The sequence below is a fragment of the Balaenoptera physalus genome (genome assembly GCF_965194825.1).
Source record: "Balaenoptera physalus genome assembly, chromosome: 1".
NCBI lineage: Eukaryota > Metazoa > Chordata > Mammalia > Artiodactyla > Balaenopteridae > Balaenoptera > Balaenoptera physalus.
Window position 1 is genome coordinate 115,528,861 of NC_138882.1, and position 25,533 is coordinate 115,554,393.

At 34.8% G+C, this 25,533-nt stretch overlaps 1 protein-coding gene across 1 annotated transcript in view; it reads right to left on the reverse strand.

Moving 5' to 3' along the window:
- BRDT (bromodomain testis associated) overlaps window positions 1-25,533 on the reverse strand; it is an 82,117-nt gene that overhangs the window by 27,533 nt on the left and 29,051 nt on the right. The window contains exons 5-13 of the mRNA XM_082453688.1: window positions 24,870-25,039; window positions 23,837-24,190; window positions 20,993-21,121; window positions 19,976-20,164; window positions 19,192-19,358; window positions 18,619-19,115; window positions 18,046-18,189; window positions 5,165-5,226; window positions 2,748-2,919 (exon numbers count right to left, since the gene is read on the reverse strand). Coding sequence (XP_082309814.1) covers window positions 2,748-2,919; window positions 5,165-5,226; window positions 18,046-18,189; window positions 18,619-19,115; window positions 19,192-19,358; window positions 19,976-20,164; window positions 20,993-21,121; window positions 23,837-24,190; window positions 24,870-25,039 — 1,884 coding nt within the window. The remainder of the gene's footprint in view (window positions 1-2,747; window positions 2,920-5,164; window positions 5,227-18,045; window positions 18,190-18,618; window positions 19,116-19,191; window positions 19,359-19,975; window positions 20,165-20,992; window positions 21,122-23,836; window positions 24,191-24,869; window positions 25,040-25,533) is intronic.

The window sequence follows — 25,533 nt, forward strand, 5'->3', positions numbered from 1 at the left end:
CATGACTAAAAATTTCAACTTATTTTAAGGAAAAAAAATTAGACATCTTCCAGTTCATGTGGAGATGATGGCAGAGGTTTTGAAGAAAACTGATAACACTTAAAACTTCAACTTCTTACATATTTATGTACTCTAACATTTTTGCCAAACTACAAGAAAACTTCAGTAAAATTTTTTTTACTTTTTTTGTTTAAAGGTTTAACCAAAAATTTATTTCCACCAAGATTAAACTCCAGAAAAGTAAAATTCTATATACATTTTATAGCTTATATATATTTGCAGTTTCCCTTGGGCATAGTGCCACCTACAGTTGGCAAGTGCAAACCACTTTGGTTCTGAAAAATCTGCTTAAGTGCAATAGAACAGCCATTCGGCATCATCCAAACTTTCCCTTTACACAATATTGTTACTCACAATCACGTATAAACAGAAATTGAAGGAATACAAGAAACGGATACCGACCGAAGATTTAGATATTTAAAGCCTGACTTTTCATAGATAGGACGTTTTCTTAAAATAGGAACAAAAGACCATCCTGACTGCATTCTTTCCACTATTTTTCAATGTCTTTATTCTTCTTCAAAGCTATCCCTATCATTCTCCTATGAACTTGCTATAATGAAAACAGCAACTTTTCCCTACTCTGGTTCTTTCCGACTGACCTTCAAACACGTTCACATCTCTCCGATTTCAAAATTCAAAACAAAACAACCTCTCTCCCAGTCTTACAAAAACAAAAACAAAATACCTATCTTCCTGTTAAAGCCACAGCTATCTTCCCATCCTCTTCAACAAAATTCTTGAAAGACTCATTTACATTCAGATTCCATTACTTCTCAATTTACAAGAATCTGCTTCCGTCTGAATCACAATAGCCATAAAAGAAGCTTTTGTAAAAGCAAAAAAATCTCACATTGCCAATTTTAATCTTCTCTCCTCATTCCTCATGGTACTTTAAGGCTTTGTATATAGTAGGACATGATACTCGTCGTAATGATGATTTCCTTCGAAAAATGTATCTCCTGGGCTTCTATTATACCATTTTTCCTTTTCCTCTTAGCTTTGATTACCTCTTCTTTTAACTTATTAATTTTTTCTACTTTTACTGAGGGAGTTTGGTTACCCAGAATTTTGTCCTTGACCTTTCTCCTCATGCTCTGTACATTTTCCTTCATTCTCATGGCTTCAAGTGGCTTCTAGATATTGGTAATTCCTAACTGTAGTTCTTGTTACACCCTATTAGTTCCAGAAACCTATTTCTAGTTATATATTTCCAATTAGATATTCTGCAGCATCTTGAACATGTCCAAAATGAACAATGTCTCTTATTTTCAAGCCAACTGTTGGATAATACTCTGGTAAGACACTTATTCTAATAAAGCTTAGTAATTCTGCCACAAAAATATCTAATACAGCCACGTCCTTTCTGTACTTACTGCCTTAGTTTTGGTCCTCATAATTTTTTTCCTAGACTATAGCACTCAGCTTCCTTACTTGGTCCCAATTATATCAGAGCATCTTCATCTTAGTCCATCCCTTATACAGCAAGCAGCAATCTCTTCCTAATGTAAAATCTCATTTTGTTATGCTCTTGTTTGAAGCTACTTTTTGTGTGCAAAATAAAAGATCCAAATGTAGCACTGGTATTTAAGGTAATTTATGACCTAGAACAACTACATCTTCAGTTATTCTCCTGAGTACCTTGAAAATATTTTTCCAGAAAAGAATGGCTATAAATATTTCATACTTTGGATCTTTGTTTATACTTCTTCCTGGGATGCCCCCCAGTGTTGCCTCAGATATTTTCTCTCTTGATCTCCACTCCTTCTCCACAGTCAAGAGCTATAACTCGAGTTAAATGCAAAATGGAATACTCAAACGCAGAATAGTAGGGAGCTTTTACTGGAAGCAATAAAGGAGGATCAAAACTTCTGTGTTCCTCCTAATCTGTGCTTCAGTAAAACAGCTTAGAAATTTCTTCTGCTTTGGAGAAACCCCTGCCATTGGAAGGCCAGGGAGCAGAAGGAGACATGGATATGGAATATTCACATCTGCTTCTGTCTAGGCCTGAATACATTTGTGTCTCAAAGTTCAGGCACTCCATAAGCTGGGCTCATCACTATCAGAGAAGTATCCTCCTGTGCCACACATCCCCAGGAGGACCAGGCTGAGAAAGGTGATACGTTCACTTCAGATAAGACTAACAGATAAAACATTTATAAAGTCAAATGAACCTAACAATATAAAAATTTCCAGTTTTAGAAGATGTTTTTGGTAAATAGGAACCACCACTAGGCAAGTATTTCTGGCCCAAGTTTCCTTAACTGTAAACTGTTTTTAATGTTTATAACTTCATTTCTCTACCTATAGAATCTCTATCTTTTCCCTATTCTAATCTACCTTTCCAACCCACACAGACATTATGGAAATTACAGCAACATTTCGCAAGTCTGCTCAGAGCTTGCTATGATCTATGGCAGTAACAGGTTTTTATGTATGGCTCATATGCCAATGTATATAATCTGTATGAAAGTAAGTTGTGTGTGAACTGCACATACAATTTTCTTTCATTCAAATATAATGAGTACCTTGGGGTATAAAGCAATATGCTTCAGGGATTATTTCTAACCTGGAATTTACTAGTTATGATTTTCAGTATTCTAGATCCATAACATTTAAGATAATCTTGGCATTTTTATTTAGAAGTCAGTTGTTCAATCACAGTCATTTACTTCTTAATTTCTTACCTGAAAGAGGCAGAATTTGTAAAGGTGAAATGTTTTCCACACTCTGTAAACGTTCTGATTCTTGATGATTAAATACTAACTGGTAGTGATTTGGTGGTGTTCCACCTGAACATGTAGTCTGATGAACCAGGCTAGTTTTCCTAGAGTTTGTATCTTGCACAGAAGATTGTATCTGCTAAGACAAAGTTAAACAAAACTATCTTTCAGAGCTTTAACCACACAAGAAGTATAACTAAGAAAATAGAAACACAAGAGGATAGAATATAATTTAATACTGTCTTTGAATATGATATTAAATTAAGTCACACAAATTTATAAGGTATAAATATCACTATCTTACAAATGAGAAAACTAAGGTTTGGAACGATTAAATAACTTGGCCATCATATAGCTTATAAGCAGAGTCAAAGTCTATGATCTTAGTTACTAGTACACATAGACTTATACATGTTATTAAACAGTGTTGCTTATTTTCAAATGCTTCCCTGTGATCTACTGAAAATAAAAACTGAGCTTTTATACCAAATCTAGAGACTAATCCACTTTCTTTACCCCTTTTCCTTAGTGAATTATAGATATAAAAGCAGGGGCTGTTTAAAAAAAAAACAAATCACATGATGGTTGAGCCATAGACTATCAACAAATTCTGATTCCGAATTCTGTTAACTACTTATTAAGAAAAAGCTGTATTATAATAGCTAATATTTAGTTAACACTTACGATGTGCAAGGCACCAGGGTAAGCCTTTTATATAGTTCTTAATTTCTCACACTAATCCTATGAGTTTGGTATAATTATTATCCCCATTTACAGTTTACAATAGGACTTAGATATAAGGAAGGTAACTTAACCTAAAATCTCACATCTATTCAGTGGCAAGCTAAGTTACAGTACCAAAGCCCAGGTACTTTATCTACTAAGCTCTGAGTTATAGATAGTACAGAGATGAATAAGACAATCTTCCTTCTCCATCTAATAAAGCGGTTAGAGTGAGTGAGTCCATAAGGCAAGTGTATGAATACCTATGCTAGTTTGAATAAAACGAAGAGCATAGGAATGTTTATCCCAACAATAATACAGACCCAAGCCCAAAGCTTAAAGGCAAATGCTGAGGTTTAAATCAGCAAAACAACACTTTCTGAAACACACAAATATGTGCATTTATTCATGATCCTATAAATATATTTCCTCTTTTGTCTTACATGAGCATTTCGCTGTTCAGTGAGTGACACTGAAAAAAACTCGGTCACAAACAGATCATAAAGATAGCATTCTATGTGCTATGTACTGAGAATTATTCCAAAGTTTGTTCATAACTTGACATAATTTTCTGATTCCACTAATACCTATGGCAGACAGATCATCTGGATCTTCATTCCACTCAAAAACCTTTGAGAGCTCACGCCTACCTAACAAATTAAATATTAACACTTTATCTAGGTGTGCAAAGCCCTCCCTATTATATCTCCAAAGCCAACTAATCCCATACAAACACCCTCTGCTACCATATTTCCCTGAACACACCTCCTGTGCTTTTTTTCGCTCTCTTATTGCTACTACCTCTGTTTAAAAAAGTTAAGTCCCTAATCAGCATGTCAATATACTAACCATTTCTTCCCTTTCCCTATAATTTAAAACCCATTTTAAGCATTCCCTCCTTCAGGCAGTATATATATATTCCTCCTTCATTTTCTCAATAAATTATGAATATAGATGATTATAGCACTAATCATACAATCTCTTAACTGTGTGATTATATCTCTTCTCACAACTAAGAGATCCTTCAAGACAGTATTATTTATGTTGTATTTCCCCTGACCTAGAGTTAGATGTTGTTAAGTAAGTTTATGATTTAATAAAAGGTATACACCTGTAATTCTATATTTGGGATGGGTACAAAGGATTAAAAGTTTTATGAGGATTAGTAGTAAAAGATAAAATTACTTTTATCCTTTTCAAAGCACGTCAACTACTCATCAAACAGATGTGCTAAAAATGAATAGTTGGTAATTATAAGCTTTATCTTTAGAACTCTCACTACCATTCCCCTACTACCTTTTTTGGAGAAATTCCACCTTACTGTGCATACCCTACTGTACACACATGGGGACACCAAGACCTTCTCTCTGTATTTAGACTCTCAAGACTAAGCTGAAATTTCTATAATTTGTTCTACTTACCTGTTTGACTAAATCATAAAAAAGTCACATCTTGTTAGAAAAATGTAACCAAATCATTTCACTATTCAATCTTCTTTACAAAGAAATCTTTGAACATTTAAGTGACAAATTAAAATGAGTGACAACTCTTCATGTAAATAAAATCAAGAACAATTTTAAAGAAAGCTACTACTATACCAGTGAGTTATAACCTACATAATTTTAAAATTCTAAGGTAAAAATGAAGAATTAACTTACCTTTACTTTCTCTTTAGAAGGAGAATCATTCTGTTTTACTCCGGTAAATTTAGGAAACATTTCTGCAAACGTATATAAATATTTTAATATTTGCCAACTTAAAAAATTACCATCATCTAAATTACAAATTTTTTCACATTAGAATGAAAGTGATGATTTTTAGAAAATGGTCAACTTCTTAAATCAAGAAATTCTTATATTTATAAATTTTTTTGCCCTCTTGGAATCAGTCAAAATTTCTAAAGGGATACTTGCTTTGAAAAGGGATATTTTCTTTTCCACATAATGGAATAAATATCCCCACACAAATTTCAATCTGGATTATTAGGCAAAAAGAACAATGTGTTACTTCACAGTAAAGAGCTTGAATAAGCGACAGTTTAAAAAGAAACAAGTTACAACAGAGATAAGGGTTTAAACAAGCAGTACCAATTATACTAAAATCATCTTTAACCAAGTAGCCATTAAGAGGCTTAATTAAAATAATTAAGAATTTACTACAAGAGAAGGGTATGTCATTATCTGAGAGGATACAGTCTTTTATTAAAAGTGAAGCTATTTGATTATACATGATAAAGTCTGCTCTGTTTGCTAAGCATTATAATAAAGATCCCATCTAATTAATACTCTGTTTACTTCCGAGCTATCTGGCAGCCTCAACTACATAGAAACAAATGGGTTTTATAGTACCTCCTTTACCTTTAGAAATACCTTTACAGCTAACACTGGCAGTAGAGTAGATATAAAAAGAGATCTCTCTGACATGGTGCTCATAGGTTCCTCTTTCTTGATCCTACAATTGATTCTGGTGCTATCCTCCCCAGTAAGAAGCCTAAGTCAGTGTGGTAAAGCACCAAACTGGTAGTTAATGCCTTGATTGATCTCTCCAGGCCAGCTTTCATGAGCCTCCTGAGCATTATTTGCCTCAGGCTTCAGGGAACCAAGGCTGGTCAACACCAGGTCTTATTCAAACTTAAAACATTCTAATTTTAATAATTACCTTCTGCCTCCTGAAATGCCATCAGTTTCCACTGGATGTGTTACTGTTCTTTCCTAAAATATTTGATGCTGGACACTGTTAAAATTGCTAAGTGCCACTCAATGACGTGCTTTAATTTAAAGAATTCAAGTATTTAAAATGACATGGACCATCTTAATGTCACTCCACGAAGTATTATTTTAAGTGTTGGGGGTTAGGTGGAAAGGGGAAGGGAAGAAGACAGACTGCAAAGATTGAGGGTATAGATCCAGGTAGCTTTCACATTTAGGGGAGAAATTATGATTTCAGCTTTGATCGACAACAAAAAAAAACAGACTTCATTAATACGATCATATAACATATGTACATCTATACATCTGTCTTAATTATCCAAATATGCACCTAAACAAATTATTCAATGATATAAACTCTTAACTACAGTAAAAATACAACATACCACATTAGTGTTCTGATGAAAAATTCAAGGGCATTATCTTAGTTCTGTGACATAAAACTAAAGCTCAGGACTATTATAAAAACTAGCACCTCAAAATCTAAAAAACACTAGCAAAAGCCATCAAAGATTTTTAATTAAAAAAAAAAAAATCAAAACCACCAAATACAGTATGCCTCAAAAAAGTCTTACAGACTATAGATAGATGAATAATGATAGCCTAAAACTCAGTATTTTGCTTCTCATTCTACTCTTACGTAGCTGACTTTCCAGGAACATAGTAAAATAAAACTGCATATTTCTGTTTATTTATGAGTTCCTGGCCTTTGGAATTAAAAGGCAAACATACACATTTTCACTATCAAGCTTAAGACCACATTTCAATAAATGAAGAAGCCCTACCAGGTCTTACAAACATTAATAAAACTGAGCACTATAGTGACAACATACACGCTTGTCAACTAACTTCACCAGGGATCTGGGATAATATGTATACCTACCTTGTGAGGATCCAATTGGATAAAATATGTTAACTACTAAACAAATGAATATTTTGCACATTATATAATGTGTTTTATTTTCACAGCTCCCCAAAAACCTCAATATAAAACTTTGATTGGAAAGCTTTCATTTCAAACTAAGCAAAAATTTTAATCACAGAATCAAGAAAAAGAGAGAGATCTGGCATCAAATATTTGATTGAAAGGTTTGTTAATAACCATCACCTATCAAAGCACTGAGATCAATGCTCCAGAGACACCAAATATTATCAGCAAGCCAGTACTGACTAAAAAATTTGATAAATTGAATATGAATATAATACCATACATAATGTAAAACCAGAATGTAATGCCATTACAGCAGAAAAAATTACTGAAGATTTTTAAATTAGAAAAACAAATCACACTTCTGTTGTATAGGACAGGGTACAGAAAAGTGACTGGAAGTCATTACCTCATTTTATAGGAAAGAAAGTATGTCCAGAGATGTTGAATGATTTGCCCAAGCTTATTGCCTAATGTTCTATTGATAAAAATCAAGCACTTTGAACGAAAAGAATCTGCTCCCTTTAAAGAATGTTTTGGTATTTTGATTTAAGTGTGTGGTGCTTATATAATATAGAAGAACAAACCGATTATAAGTTGCCTCTTCCTTTTACCCAAGTAATTTTAACTAGAGCTTAGAAAGTGGAAACAAACAAACAAACAAAACACCTAGACTGATGATTCTCAAACACTGCAAGCACATCAGTCACATGGGATACACTGTTTTGTTTTTGTTGTTTTTTTTTTTGGCGACGCCACATGGGACCTTAGTTCCCTGACCAGGGATCGAACATGGGCCTCCTGCATTGGAAGCGTGGAGTCTTAACCACTGGACTGCCAGGTAAGTCCACACATGGGATACTTTGAACACTACATTTACCTGGCCCCACTCTCCATTCATTCAGATTTGGACACTATTTTTTAAAGTTTTACAGGTGATTCTAATGTACTGCCAAGGTTGAGAAACACTATTCTAGACAGCCTGTTTATTCAGTAAGACCCAGTTTGAACAGAAAAATTTTAAATGCACATGACAAAGTTTATCCTTATTTCTAAGACTCGTGGCTGAAGTACAGACCTCAATATATGCAAGTTTTTAATCAAGCCCAAGTCCTTGAATTTATCCTTCTGGGGCTTTAAAAACACCCTAATTGATGAGAAACTAATGAAAGTTTAAAATATTTAAATGATGAGTACTAATCATTTCTCTTAAACTTTCTAGCTTGAAAGATGAAAAGTACTCCAAACTGTCATTTCATACTTCCTACATTTACTAAACCATTCTCCCCCTTAAAAGGTAAAATAAAATCTAAACATCTAAACAAATAAAATCTAAAATCTAATCTTGAACAAAGTTTGTCCTTTTTCCCTTTCATAAAAAAAAAAAAGCATCATTGTCACTTCTACAGAAGATGTGGGTTGTAGTACTAAAGAGAAACAGTTATTTTACTCCTACTTTTAAGTCACCATAATTAAGAAAGTTAAAAAAAAAGGAACAATTGTTACTTAAAGAATTTCATAAATTTCACTTTCAGAACATTACACTGAAGCCAATAAAAGCAAAAAGTCCAAAATATGAAGAGACAAATTCACTTTGTCTTAACCAGGTAAAGAATTGATGCCATAACCCTTCAATTTCTTTGTGTATAACTGTTTTAAGAATTGAAATGATAATCATTCCTGAAAAATATTCTATTCCACACTAATCAAGTATCTAAGCTAACATTTAGACAGTTCCTGAAGTTATTTCCTACAAGGATAGAATCAAAAAAGCACTATTACCTATGAGCTGCTCCATTTGATGGTTTCTCAGTAACATTATTAAATCTGTTAATAATATTCCTCCCTATTATATCACTCAAGATAGCCAACCTTGTTGAGCATTAGAAAACTCTCAATTGCTTGTGTGTACATTCTAGCACAGCCTAGTTAACATATGATATATGTATCTGCAATGCATTTTATTGTCAAGCCTCATTTATATCTTTGATCTGGCATTTAATGATATTTTGGGTTATGAAAAACAGTTTAGAAAGGTTTTAAATTTATACCAATGTTTAATCATTGTCCTTTTTTTTTTTCCTTTACCTGAGAGAGGGCCCTCATCAGAGATGGATTGGAAAAGAGTTTAAGGAATTAAATAAGATAGAAAGTCACAGAATAATGGTGTTCTTTATTAATTTTATTATTATTACTTTTTAATCAGTCATCAATTTTATACACATCACTGTATACATGTCAATCCCAATCGCCCAATTCAGCACACCACCATCCCCACCCCACCGGGGTTTTCCCCCCGTGGTGTCCATACGTTTGTTCTCTACATCTGTGTGTCGACTTCTGCCCTGCAAACCGGTTCATCTGTACCATTTTTCTAGGTTCCACATACATGCGTTAATATACGATATTTGTTTTTCTCTTTCTGACTTACTTCACTCTGTATAACAGTCTCTAGGTCCATCCACATCTCAAGAAATGACTCAATTTCGTTTCTTTTTATGGCTGAGTAATATTCCATTGTATATATGTACCACAACTTCTTTATCCATTCATCTGTCGATGGGCATTTAGGTTGCTTCCATGACCTGGCTACTGTAAATAGTGCTGCAATGAACATTGGGGTGCATGTGTCTTTTTGAATTACGGTTTTCTCTGGGTATATGCCCAGTAGTGGGATTGCTGGATCATATGGTAATTCTATTTTTAGTTTTTTAAGGAACCTCCATATTGTTCTCCACAGTGGCTGTATCAATTTACATTCCCACCAACAGCGCAAGAGGGTTCCCTTTTCTCCAAACCCTCTCCAGCATTTGTTGTTTGAAGATTTTCTGATGATGCCCATTCTAACTGGTGTGAGGCGATACCTCATTGTAGTTTTGATTTGCATTTCTCTAATAATTAGTGATGTTGAGCATCTTTTCATGTGCTTGTTGGCCATCTGTATGTCTTCTCTGGAGAAATGTCTATTTAGGTCTTCAGCCCATTTTTGGATGGGGTTGTTTGTTTCTTTAATATTGAGCAGAATGAGCTGTTCATAGATTTTGGAGATTAATCCTTTGTTGACTCGTTTGCAAATATTTTCTCCCATTCTGAGGGTCGTCTTTTCGTCTTGTTTATGGTTTCCTTTGCTGTGCAAAAGCTTTGAAGTTTCATTAGGTCCCATTTGTTTATTTTTGTTTTTATTTCCATTTCTCTAGGAGGTGGATCAAAAAAGATCTTGCTGTGATTTATGTCAAAGAGTGTTCTTCCTATGTTTTCCTCTAAGAGTTTTATAGTGTCCAGTCTTACATTTAGGTCTCGAATCCATTTTGAGTTTATTTTTGTGTATGGTGTTAGGGAGTATTCTAATTTCATTCTTTTACATGTAGCTGTCCAGTTTTCCCAGCAACACTTACTGAAGAGACTGTCTTTTCTCCATTGTATATCCTTGCCTCCTTTGTCATAGATTAGTTGACCATAGGTGCATGGGTTTATCTCTGGGCTTTCTATCTTGTTCCATTGATCTATGTTTCTGTTGTTGTGCCAGTACCAAACTGTCTTGATTACTGTAGCTTTGTAATATAGTCTGAAGTCAGGGAGCCTGATTCCTCCAGCTCCATTTTTCGTTCTCAAGATTGCTTTGGCTATTCGGGGTCTTTTGTGTTTCCATACAAATTGTGAAATTTTTTGTTCTAGTTCTGTGAAAAATGCCATTGGTAATTCGATAGGAATTGTATTGAATCTGTAGATTGTTTTGGGTAGTATAGTCATTTTCACAATATTGATTCTTCCAATCCAAGAACATGGATATCTCTCCATCTGTTTGTATCATCTATAATTTCTTTCATCAGTGTCTTATAGTTTTCTGTATACAGGTCTTTTGTCTCCCTGGGTAGGTTTATTCCTAGGTATTTTATTCTTTTTGTTGCAATGGTAAATGGGAGTGTTTCCTTAATTTCTCTTTCAGATTTTTCATCATTAGTGTATAGGAATGCAAGAGATTTCTGTGCATTAATTTTGTATCCTGCAACTTTACCAAATTCATTGATTTGCTCTAGTAGTTTTCTGGTGGCATTTTTAGGATTCTCTATGTATAGTATCATGTCATCTGCAAACAGTGACAGTTTTACTTCTTTTCCAGCTTGTATTCCTTTTATTTCTTTTTCTTCTCTGATTGCCGTGGCTAGGACTTCCAAAACTATGTTGAATAATAGTGGTGAGAGTGGACATCCTTGTCTCGTTCCTTATCTTAGAGGAAATGCTTTCAGTTTTTCACCATTGAGAATGATGTTTGCTGTGGGTTTGTCATATATGGCCTTTATTATGTTGAGGTAGGTTCCCTCTATGCCCACTTTCTGGAGTTTTTATCATAAATGGGTGTTGAATTTTGTCAAAAGCTTTTTCTGCATCTATTGAGATGATCATATGGTTTTTATTCTTCAATTTGTTAAACGGTGTATCATATTGATTGATTTGCATATATTGAAGAATCCTTGCATCCCTGGGATAAATCCCACTTGATCATGGTGTATGATCCTTTTAATGTGTTGTTGGATTCTGTTTGCTAGTATTTTGTTGAGGATTTTTGCATCTATATTCATCAGTGATATTGGTCTGTAATTTTCTTTTATTGTAGTATCTTTGTCCAGTTTTGGTATCAGGGTGATGGTGGCCTCATAGAATGAGTTTGGGAGCGTTCCTTCCTCCGTAATTTTTTGGAAGAGTTTGAGAAAGATGGGTGTTAGCTCTTCTCTAAATGTTTAATAGAATTCACCTTTGAAGCCATCTGGTCCTGGACTTTTGTTTGTTGGAAGATTTTTAATCACAGTTTCAATTTCATTACTTGTGATTGGTCTGTTCATATTTTCTGTTTCTTCCTGGTTCAGTCTTGGAAGGTTATACCTTTCTAAGAATTTGTCCATTTCTTCCAGGTTGTTCATTTTATTGGCATAGAGTTGCTTGTAGTAGTCTCGTAGGATGCTTTGTATTTCTGCGGTGTCTGTTGTAACTTCTCCTTTTTCATTTCTAATTTTATTGATTAGAGTCCTCTCCCTCTTTTTCTTGATGAGTCTGGTTAATGGCTTATCAATTTTGTTTATCTTCTCAAAGAACCAGCTTTTAGTTTTATTGATCTTTGCTATTGTTTTGTTTCTATTTCATTTATTTCCGCTCTGATCTTTATGATTTCTTTCCTTCTGCTAACTTTGGGTTTTGTTTGTTCTTCTTTCTCTAGTTGCTTTAGGTGTAAGGTTAGATTGTTTTCTTGAGATTTTTCTTGTTTCTTGAGGTAGGCTTGTTTTCCTATAAACCTCCCTCTTAGAACTGCTTTTGCTGCATCCCATAGGTTTTGGATCGTCGTGTTTTCATTGTCATTTGCCTCTAGGTATTTTTTGATTTCCTCTTTGATTTCTTCAGTGATCTCTTGGTTATTTAGTAACGTACTGTTTAGCCTCCATGTGTTCGTGCTTTTCACGTTTTTTTCCCTGCAATTCATTTCTAATCTCATAGTATTGTGGTCAGAAAAGATGCTTGATATTATTTCAATTTTCTTAAATTTACTGAGGCTTGATTTGTGACTCAAGATGTGATCTATCCTGGAGAATGTTCCGTGTGCACTTGAGAAGAAAGTGTAATCTGCTGTTTTTGGATGGAATGTCCTATAAATATCAATTAAATCTATCTGGTCTATTGTGTCATTTAAAGCTTCTGTTTCCTTTTTTATTTTCATTTTTGATGATCTGTCCATTGGTGTAAGTGAGGTGTTAAAGTCCCCCATTATTATTGTGTTACTGTCGATTTCCTCTTTTATAGCTGTTAGCAGTTGCCTTATGTATTGAGGTGCTCCTACGTTGGGTGCATATATAATTGTTATATCTTCTTCTTGGATTGATCCCTTGATCATTATGTACTGTCCTTCCTTGTGTCTTGTAACATTCTTTATTTTAAAGTCAATTTTATCTGATATGAGTATAGCTACTCCAGCTTTCTTTTGATTTCCATTTACATGGAATATCTTTTTCCATCCCCTCACTTTCAGTCTGTATGTGTCCCTAGGTCTGAAGTGGGTCTCTTGTAGACAGCATATAGATGGGTCTTGTTTTTGTATCCATTCAGCAAGCCTGTATCTTTTGGTTGGAGCGTTTAATCCATTCACGTTGAAGGTAATTATCGATATGTATGTTCCTATGACCATTTTCTTCATCGTTTTGGGTTTGTTTTTGTAGGTCCTTTTCTCCTCTTGTGTTTCCCACTTAGAGAAGTTCCTTTAGCATTTGTTGTAGAGCTGGTTTGGTTGTGCTGAATTCTCTTAGCTTTTGCTTGTCTGTAAAGCTTTTGATTTCTCCATCAAATCTAAATGAGATCCTTGCCGGGTAGTGTAATCTTGGTTGTAGGTTCTTCCCTTTCATCACTTTAAGTATATCATGCCACTCCCTTCTGGCTTGTAGAGTTTCTGCTGAGAAATCAGCTGTTAACCTTATGGGAGTTCCCTTGTATGTTATTTGTCGTTTTTCCCTTGCTGCTTTCAATAATTTTTCTTTGTCTTTAATTTTTGCCAGTTAGATTACTATGTGTCTCGGCGTGTTTCTCCTTGGGTTTATCCTGTATGGGACTCTCTGCACTTCCTGGACTTGGGTGGCTATTTCCTTTCCCATGTTAGGGAAGTTTTTGACTATAATCTCTTCAAATATTTTCTCTGGTCCTTTCTCTCTCTCTTCTCCTTCTGGGACCCCTATAATGCGAATGTTGTTGTGTTTAATGTTGTCCCAGAGGTCTCTTAGGCTGTCTTCATTTCTTTTCATTCTTTTTTTCTTTATTCTGTTCCGCGGCAGTGAATTCCACCATTCTGTCTTCCAGGTCACTTATCCGTTCTTCTGCCTCAGTTATTCTGCTGTTGATTCCTTCTAGTGTAGTTTTCATTTCAGTTATTGTATTGTTCATCTCTGTTTGTTCTTTAATTCTTCTAGGTCTTTGTTAATCATTTCTTGCACCTTCTCGATCTTTGCCTCCATCCTTATTCCGAGGTCCTGGATCATCTTCACTATCATTATTCTGAATTCTTTTTCTGGAAGGTTGCCGGTCTCCACTTCATTTAGTTGTTTTTCTGGGGTTTTATCTTGTTCCTTTATCTGGTATATAGCCCTCTGCCTTTTCATCTTGTCTATCTTTCTGTGAATGTGGTTTTTGTTCCACAGGCTGCAGGACTATAGTTTATCTTGCTTCTGCTGTCTGCCCTCTGGTGGTTGAGGCTACCTAAGAGGCTTGATGGGAGGCTCTCGTGGTGGGTAGAGCTGACTGTTCTGTTCTTTTTTTTAGATAGGATTTTATTTTATTTATTTATCTATCTATTTATTTATTTATTCGGCTGCGCCTCACGGCTTGTGGGATCTTAGTTCCCCAACCAGGGGTCGAACCCAGGCCCTTGGCAGTGAAAACGCAGAGGTCTAACCACTGGACTGCCAGGGAATTCCCAATCATTGTTCTTGACTTCTTGGCACGTGACAATATGCATATGCCAATGTAACTCAAGAAGATAATTTAAACGGCAAAATCGAATCACATTGAAATTTGCAATTAAGTACTCCTTCTAGCCCACAGATTTCTTGCTTATATTTTTCAAAGACTTGGGATTTCATTACAAGTCTATCTTGGAACTGATTTAGTATCTTGTTTGAAATTATAACTAAAGAAATTTTAAAATAAATCTTTCCTTGGAACTTACTCCCCTGCCATTTAATTAATCCCAATTAATGAAGCAGAATTACTCCATATTTTTCAAACATGCATAAAATAAGGTTTAAGATTACATAGAACATAATAATTAATGTGTAAACAGCTCTAACACTATTTATAACATTTAAATGTTTTTCACAGATGTCACCCTTAAAACATTCCAACATACCTAAACAGAATAATATTGCAGTAAAGAGAGCAACTCATAATACAAGAAAACTATAGAAGAACCTTAAGAGTCAATACTATTAAAGAATTTTGAAAAGTTAATTTAGAGAGCTGTCCTTGATAACAGAAATTATAAAAGATTGTGACTTGGTTAAGAAAACTGCATACAGTCTCAAGTTGCTATAAAAATCCAGGAAGACAGGTATTAAAAAATAGATTAAGAAAAAATTACTCAAGATCAATATCCTTCTATCAGAAAAGAATTTCTCACAGAAGCTTTCAGAAAAGATTCCACTATTAAAATTTTGGGGAAATGAAATTATATGCATATGTCCTATTTTGAATAATCAAAACTCTTATTTAACCAGAGTTCTGGGCTTCTCTGGTGGCGCAGTGGTTAAGAATCTGCCTGCTAACGCAGGGGACACGGGTTAGAGCCCTGGTCTGGGAAGATCCCACATGCCGTGGGGAAACTAGGCCCGTGTGCCACAACTACTGAGCCTGTGCGTCTGGAGCCTGTGCTCTACAACAAGAGAGGCCGCGATAGTGAAGAGGCCTGCGCACCGCGATGAAGAGTAGCCCCCGCTTGCCGCAACTAGAGGAAGCCCTCGCACAGAAACAAAGACCCAACACAGCCAAAAATAAATATAATAAATAAATAAATAAAAGATTACTATAAAAAAAAAACCAAAACAAAACCAGAGTTCTGATAATCAAGATATTCCTATTTTAAGTTTCAGCTCTTGACAAATCGTAATAAATTTTAAAGTTACAAAATCTTATTTACATTTTCAGTTAATTTTTACTTATATAACAAAGTTTTTGCTAATATATCTAATTTTCACAAATTATATTTTCTCCACAGCCCCATTTCCCCTCACCCTGAAACTTAGACTTGGGATTTGTCATCTGCTTCTTGATAACGTCATGTGCATAATTAAGAACGGTAGATGCTTTGCTTATTTTTACAATTAGTATAGCTATTGATATAGTCTGAATTAATTATTTTTCACAATTTACAGTCCTTCTACTTATAGTTTTTGTTGTTCTCAGGAAAGTTAAAAGAATGCTGTTAGCTTACACACTAGAAATCAAGAGCCTTACAAGTATTTTAAAGGGTACAACTGAAGTTAACAGGAGAAAAGGTCCTATTGCTTCATTTACTAATTTATTTTATTAAGCAAAGAGATAATTGTTCTTTCCCTGTTAAGGTAAGCATTGCATTTGCAACTCCTAACCTACATATACAGTGTTTTTCCAATGAAGTACAAAGTTGGTTCATAAAACAATGAAAATTTCAAAGATAAGTGATAACTCATACTATCCTATCATATTAGTAGACAAACTGACCTTAGTGTCACAAACCTATACATTATCCATAAAGTAGATTGAAATATAAAAATTTGCGACCTGGATTTTAACAGTCTTTTAAAAAACATCCCCAGTTACTTGGAAAAGATGACATCAAACAAGAATAAAATAAAATAAAATAGTCATGAAATAAAAATTAAATAGTATTTTAAAATCAGAATTCTGAGACTGAGTTATTCTGCTAGAAAGTTAGGAAAACATAATATATATTACACTATTTTAAGAACACAATAGATGAAAAACATTCTTTCCTTCAAGCAACATATTGGAAGATTCTATTAGAAACTGATAATTCAAATTAAAATTAAGGTACTTCACTGAAGCACTCTGAGGTACTTTTCTGCTAATACTCAAGGTATTTATTGATCAGTAGTCAATATATAATTAGATAATTTAATAAGAGTTTTATTCTACAAATAAAAGACAAAGTGCTCTAACTTATTAGGCCATAAATTCTTTATTAGATGAAATTACAAATGCTAGTCACAATTTAAAATACTAAATGCAACTTAGAGTTTTTTCAGTACTTTTTTATGCTTAAAAAGTCAACTATAAGAAATTAATGTATAATCTGAGTCCTAAATTAATTTTAAAATTTTCTAGTGTGACAAATTTCAACAAAAGTAAAACTTCTGTTTATTCTGACAAAAATGTCTACCACTATATACTTCAGAAATGTAAAAACAAAATGCAGACATCAGCACCACAAATTAAAGAGAACCAAAAGTGAAACAATGTACTGCAAGGCAGCAGACCCTTACTACCTGACTGAAATAAGAGGGATATTCTTACAAATGGTAAGAATTCCTAATGTGACAATATTCTGTGTGGGATGTTTTAAAGAGAGCTGAATTTCATGACAAACAAGAAATGTCTCATTTAAAATAAAGCAAAATTTTAGGCCCGGAAGTGCCCTGTATTTGAATGTGCCTTTTGGTGAACAATGATGGAATGCCTCTGCCAAGTCTGCATCCTGGGGCAGCGATTACCTGTCAACTACACAACCATCAGTGAAAGAGTACAAAGGAAACACGAATGCCTTAAGCTTGATATAGTTGACGATAAACTATATAAGGTAACATGGTACTTTAGCATAACTGAGAATCTGAATTTAAAGTACATTTTTCTATAAATGGACGATAATCTACAGTGAAGAAAACACTGAAGTGAAAAAAATCTGCTTTACACGTTTTCTGGGATGACTGGTTTCTTAATTCAAAATGATTATTCAATTCAGAATACATTGTCACAACAGAGCACACTTTGCAACACTACAGTCATTTGATATATCAGAGAATAAAGTGAAAGGTGTCCTCAAATAATCTTTTATTAAAAGAAGTGAAGATCAGCATTTTATTCTGTGATATTTTTTGGTATTAGGATCTGATATTATGTATCAGACTATCTCACCTTTAGTAAATTATTTTCAACATTACAAGCCTGTAAGTCACATATGTATAATATGAAGTTTCACTTTACACAGTATCTCTTTTAAGGAAAATAGTTCAGATTGTCAACATGCAATTAAATAATAAGTGTGCCATCCAAGCCATAGATTCTGGGTAAGTAACAAACATTTCTTCAAACGATAAGTCCAATATTACAAGAAAAATATCTTCCCACAAGCAGAGGTATACTTAAGGGGACAGCTAACCTGATTCGGAATCACTGCTGTCTGAAGAACTTGAATCACTGCTACTACTTTCCGACTCTGATGAGCTACTGCTGCTGCTACTGCTGCTGCTTTCACTCAGTCGGGAACCACTTCCAATGGCCTTGGATGATTGAGTTTTCTCAGCTACAAAATACGAAAAGACATTAAAAATGGCAGACATTAGGCACTTCCCTGCTGGTGCAGTGGTTAGGAATCCACCTGCCAGTGCAGGGGACACGGGTTTGAGTCCTGGTCTGGGAAGATCCCACACACCGTGAAGCACCTAAGCCTGTGTGCCACAACTACTGAGCCTGTGCTCTAGAGCCCGTGAGCCACAACTTCTGAAGCCCATGCGCCTAGAGCCCGTGCTCCGCAACAAGAGAAGCCACCGCAATGAGAAGCGAACGCACCGCAACGAAGAGTAGCCCCCACTCGCCGCAACTAGAGAAAGCCTGTGTGCAGCAACAAAGACCCAATGCAGCCAAAAATAAATAAATAAATAAATAAATGTATTTTTTAAAAAAATAGCAGACATTAAATAGTTACAGGAACATTTTAAAAACCGCTACCTACGTTTTGTTTGATGTTTTCTAGAATTTAACTGATTATTGATATCCTGTAACCGCTTTTCCAATTCTTGTTTTTTCTGTGAATGAAGTTCTTCTTTGGACTTCATTATTCTCTTACCTGGGTGATTTAGGAGAAAAAAAAAAGAGTGAGTACAACCAAAAACTAACACAAATACCAGACTGATTTCTACTAATATAAAGAAATACATACCATGAAATTTTAGTGGTCTTTTTCTTAGACATGCAGCAACATATTTTTCCAGTTCTCTCAGTGTTGATGCTTTCAGTGTTTCAAAGTCTATCTCTATCTCATCAGGGTTGGAATTTCTCAGTGAAGGCTCTCTGGACTGTATTATATGAAGGACTTGCCCAAGTTTATCTCCAGGGAGTTTGTTTATAGCCAAGCTTAACTGTCTTTTCTCATCATAGTTCATAGGTTTAGCATTATCTTTATCTTCAGATTTCGCAGCGAAGACCTGTTGTTTCCCCTTCTTTGGCTGACTGTAACAAAAGTTAAATTTAATCAAATGTATTTTAGATAATGTTATTTTAATAAGGCATCATTAAAGATACTTACTTGCACTTGGACTTTTCCTTTATTTGCTTAAACTTTTTCCTTGGATTTTCATCTCTGTTATCAATCTTTTCTTTTTTCTTTTCCCTTTTAGACTTCTCATTCTTTCTCTTTAGCTTATCGAAAGGTACTTGGGACAGAACCTGTAGCTGTTGATGAACAGCTTTAAGCTGATAAAGGAAAAATTCTTTAAACATTCATGGCTCTAAATAATTAAAGACAGTAGAAAAAAATGAAGGCACTCAAAAGTCAACAGTATCCTTTGTGAAATTCATTTCCTTCAGGTTGATATTTCATTTCACAAATTCATTATTTTGAAAGGCGTATGTTAAATTTCAAAGACTACCATGTACTCAACCCATAAACTTAAATATTCATCTAAAAACAGACCAAGAATCATTAATTTTTCCAGGCAGTCTTAAGTCTTAAATCATTGATTTTTCAGGATTGAGCTCAAAGCAGGTTAACGTTTTATCACAAAAGGTAACAAATGTTAAATAAAGATCTCATCCATAAACTATCCAGGTTATGTCATATAAATCGTTTCAATGAGAATCAACTCATTGTGATTAGGAATATAAATAACAGAATTTTAAGATGTATAGACTTTTGAGTAGGAAAAGACTATTAAACATAAAAAAATGTGCCAATAAGGAAATAAAGTCACAGTTAATATGTGATCTAAATATAACAGCTTTTAATCTACAAATAGGATTTTATAATAGATCAGCAGCAGCAGCAACTCATAGAAAGAATATAAAGACTTTGTATCAATATAAACTACCACCTGCTCCTGAAGCTTTTCAAGACTCTGAGCTTGTTCATCTTCAGAATCACCAGAATAGTTATCTGCAGAGGAAGCTTCACTACTCCTTTCTCTACCAAGGGTTTCTGTGGTATCTGTTTTGATGTAACATACAGGCATACTCTCAACAGGTTCATCTGGGATCTTTGCAAAGTGCATTTCGAAAACCTCCTATAATGGAAAATCAGACTGTTAAGGTCTTCTGCGTTTCTGATTTAATGCAGCAATAACACCTTTTAAGAAAAGGTACATTACAGTGTCATTTTTTTTTTTTTCTGTCTGCACCTTGCGGCTTGCTGGATCCCAGTTACCCAACCAGGACTGAACTCGGCCCCTCGACAGTGAAAGCACAGAGTCCCAACCACCGGACCGCCAGAGAATTCCCTCAGTGTCATATTTTGATGAGAATTCTATTTTTCCTTGTGGTACTCATTTCACCATACATACATATATCATAATGTCGTACACCTTAAACTAATACTATGTCAATTATATCCTTATAAAACTGGAGGAAAAAAAGATTTACCAGAAATATAATAAGACTCATGCTTCCCTGCCTACCAACCTTAGCAACTTTTCTCCATTTTTCCAGGTAAGACAGACCTCTCAGATTATATAGGGGAAGTCCTTTTAAGATCTCCTGCCCTGTGGCTGGTGCATCATTCTACTACCTCCCAATGGCTTAGCCTCAAAAGTCCTTGAGCCTTCCCTTCAGTGGAACACTGACTCCAGTCAACCCTCTCTCAGATACCTACTGTCCTCTCTTCACTACTATTTCCCCAGTACCTTCTATATGCAGGGCAGCTTCATTAACAGATTTACTATGAATGGATGCTATGCCTCAGAAAACAAACAACCCCCACAATTTTAAGAGTATAAATTATGCTTTATTACTTGGCGGGGGTGGGGGGCGTATTCTTTATCTCTTGAGTTATGGTTCTAAAATTTTTAAACTATGGTCAGAGAAAACTCACTTTCAGAGAACAAGTAAAAACTCACCTGAAGCATTCTTGCCATTGTAACTACTTCATGATCTGGAGGATTGTATTTGTAGCAATTCATGAACATTAGTCTAACATCTGCAGCAAATTCATACGCATTTTTATATACTTGGTTATCCATTTTTGCCTAAATTAAGGAAAAATTACAGGATTCATCAACAATATAGTTCAATAATTATTTGAGCACCTATGTTAAGTGTTTATATTATGAAATAATTCAAACATACAGAGGAATAATAGATAATACCAAAACCAGATACCCACCATCCAGATTTGACAAACATTTAAATTCTGCTACATTTGTTTTGTATTTTTAGACTTTGAAAAAATCCAGTGAATTTTGACAAGTAGAGACAAAGGAGGGTGTTTCAAGTAAAGAAGAGAACAGGAACAAAACCAGGAAAAAAACAGTGTTTCCAGATAATCTTGGATAGACCAGTTTGATTGTAGGAAAACAATGAATAAATAAACTCTTTAAATGAGCCTTGAACATCTAAATGAAAGGTTTATACTGTATTAAAATTCTCCTGGGAATGAAAAGACATTAAAAATTGAACAGAAGAGAAATATCAGGATGGGTTACATTTTTAGGCAGCTGCATATAAAGTGGATAGAAGTGAGGATGCAGAGTAGCCAGTGAGGCAGCCACTATAAAAAGAAAAATGAGGGCTTCCCTGGTGGTGCAGTGGTTGAGAATCTGCCTGCTAATGCAGGGGACACGGGTTCGAGCCCTGGTCTGGGAAGATCCCACATGCCGCGGAGCAACTAGGCCCGTGAGCCACAACTACTGAGCCTGCGCGTCTGGAGCCTGTGCTCCGCAACAAGAGAGGCCGCGATAGTGAGAGGCCCACGCACCGCGATGAAGAGTGGCCCCCGCTTGCCACAACTAGAGAAAGCCTTCACACAGAAACGAAGACCCAACACAGCCAAAAATAAATTAATTAAAAAAAAAAAAAAAAAAAAGAAAAATGAGCAGTCAAGAAAATCCTATAGACTGCTGGGCAAAACAAGTGTATATTAACAGACAATCCATGAATAAATACAAAAGGCCAATAAACAAATACAGCATGCCAGACATCATTTGTAATTAAAGAAACACAAAACTAAAACAAGAAACATAATTTTCTACCACTCAGATCACTGGCAACTGGGAATAATTTCAGAGAACTAAATTAAATAAAGTCACTACCTTCTTATCCCTGGAATTCTATAATAGCCTCCTAAATAACCCAGTCTCCACATTGCTGCTACAGAAGTTACTGTAGGAATCAAATATGAGGACATAATCCTCATGTTTAATTCCAGCTCTAGGCCTCTACAATGAGGGTCTTTCATGTTCAAGCCCCAGTTTCCTTCCAGTCTCATTTTCCCCTACTCATTGCTTCATATTGTGTGTCTCATGTTGGCTTAAATATTGTATTCTGGATGTTTTTATGATCTGAGGGCCTTCCAAGTTGCTCCCCCTGCCTGGAATGTCCTATAACTCAGGGGTCCCCAACCCCCAGGCCTGTCAGGAACCAGGCCGCACAGCAGGAGGTGAATGGCAGGTGAGCAAGCAAAGCTTCATCTGCTCCTCCCCATCGCTCGCATTACTGCCTGAACCATGCCCCCACTGACCCGTCCGTGGAAAAACTGTCTTCCACGAAACCAGTCCCTGGTGCCAAAAAGGTTGGGGACCGATGCTATAACTTACTAAGTCTTACTTATCCTTTAAGACTCAGCTCAGGTTTACCTATTTCAGGTATTGTTTCATGACCTCTCATGTAAGTATTAGGGGAAAGTAGAAAAGCATATTTTGAAGAGATAATGCTTAAAATTTTTTTAGAACTTAAAACATGAGCTTCAGATTGAAAGTGCTAATTTCCAATCAAGATGAATAAAATTAAATGCACAACCAGCGAGAGGAAAGACAGACTGCCTACAAAGGGATGACAAGTAGACTGACAGCAGACTTCCTAGCAGCAACAATAAATGCCAAAGGATATTGTCCTAGGGCTGAGGGAAAATAACTGGTCATTCTAGAATTCCATAGTCAGTTAAAGAACCATTCAAGAATAAAGACAAAATACAGACACTTTCAGAGATAAGACTATTAAGAGTTTACTACCTATAAATGCTCATGGAAGAACCACTGACGTCGGCACTTCAGCAAAAAGAAAAACAAACTAAGAGGGGAAAGAGTAAGAAGCAAGAAATGAGGGTGAGCACAAAAATTAGCAACATGTTAATAAACAATGTTGATGATGAAATAGTAAAACAAAACTGTGTTTAAAAGAACCAAACTTCTAGACAATAATAAAGAACACGAAGTACAATGAGTAGTCATTCAGGAGGAACACAGAGATAATGCATCATTTTGAAAATGCTACAGTTCTACTCTTTTAGTAGTTTCCCTTAAAATGAATATACATAATTAAATTTTTCCAATAATTTAAAGCTTCCAAATCAGCAATAAAGAAAACTTACCAATCTGGCAGAAGACCAAAAAATGCAGAGAGGATTAGAAACCACATAAATGCCTTGGCAAAAAAACCTTTTTTGTATTATAATTATGCAAATTAAAAATACTTTTAATATATAACAAGAAAATATCTACAAAGTGAAAATTCAGGGTACAGAGTTGTATTACATACTGTAACTCAAACATTGTGGTAAATAACCATGAATGTGTTTGAACTGAAGAAAATAAAAAGATGCACTTTAAAATGTTCCCATGATTTACTTCAGGTGGTATGACTACTGGTGATTTTTTCTTTTATCCTTTTCTGAATTTTAAATTTATGATGACAAGATTACTTTTATAATCAAGAAAAGAAGTTCCTCCTATTAACACAACATTTACCTTGATGGTTCCAAGATCCATTGGATTTTTCACAATATCATAGTAGTTATGGAGTCCCAAAGCATTAACGTCAACAGGATTATAAAAGGGCCATGCATATGACAAGTGTTTCTTCGCAAGCATTTCTTTAAGAATTTCATTACAGTGCCTTAATTGTTCGGTTACTTTAACGTTCTTTACAACTTTATATTGTTGTTGAGAATCCGTCAAAACATTTGTCAGCACATTTTCTTTTATAGGTGGCATTTTCCCTGATTTTTTTTCTGTAAGTGTTGGGGAAGATTCACCACTTGCTTTAACTACTGAAGCTGTAGGAGTTGTTGTATCTGCTTTCCTCTTCACATCCTTTGTAACATAAAACAAAACAATTTAAAAACAAAAACTATATATAAGGTGACATTCAGAGCAACAGTTTTCATACTTTGATCATTACCCTTATCAGTTAAAAAAAGGAAATGATATTTAGCACTAAGTCTTCCATGTATTAAATATTAGTAAAGGTTAATTTTTCTTCCATAGGTAAAATAAATAGTTCAGATATTTCCTTCCCACATCCCAAAGAACTGTCTGGTACAAACCTTTGAGACCAATGAAAGATGGGGGGAAAAAGTCATGGTTATATCAAAAAAAGTTTCTGAATACCTGAAACCAGCTAGGGTATACAATTTCAAAAAAGAAAATTATCAACCCACCAAGTTGTGAGCCAATAAAAGTTATATCACCCAAAAAAGAAAAAAAAAAGTAGTTGGACAACTGATATTAATACTACAAAGATACTAAATCAGTTCAAATTCTACCTAAGAAATCTCTAAACTTTGGTTTGCCTCCCAGGTCTCTGTTCACAAAATGTACACAGACAAAAGACTGACTGCTGTATGCTGAAGATCAATTTTCTTATCAACTTAAAAAAAGGTATAAACTAACACACCACTGTAAAGCAATTATACTCCAATAAAGATGTTAAAAAAAAAAAAAAGGTACAGACATCATAACAAACTTACACTGAAACATTTTAATGCTACAGTAAACTTACTTGGGTGCCTGTTTGTGAGGCAGAGTTCAGTAGAGCACTTTGTGCCATGTTTGAAGGAGAAATAAATGTTTCAGGAAATACAGAGGGAATTGCTTGCTGCTTAAGTATTTTTTCCAGTGCTTTGAGGGATTGTTTTTCTTTAACAGAAATGGCTACATTCTGTTGAGTATCTAGTAAAGTGTGAACCAGAGTCAGTATCTGAGTAAAACATAAAACTATTTTTCTTTTAGCATTCTATTTTAATACATTTAGTTCAGCTTTTAAAAATATAAACACAGTTTACACTCCCATTCCCCTTTGAAACCCTCCCACACATACTTGCTGACAGTGTTAGACTGATTTAGATATAATACTGGAGACTTCAAAACCTGTTATATTAATGGTAGGTTTATCAATTTTATTCAAAAAGGTGCGTGGCTTAAACTCAGACTAACAGAGCTCTGTGATTTTAGCTTCAGGTTGCTGTAAACCCGAGCAAAAATTTCAGACACCCTGGTGATAACTATATGGTACTACGTGAGGTCTTCAGAATGCTCTGTATAAATATCCTAGGACATTTGTTTCAGATAGTCCATCACTGGCTAACAAAGAACAACACATGTGAACATAATTCTCTTATCAAAAGAACATTTGTGCATGTTCTTTTGCCCTATATGTTCCCAGA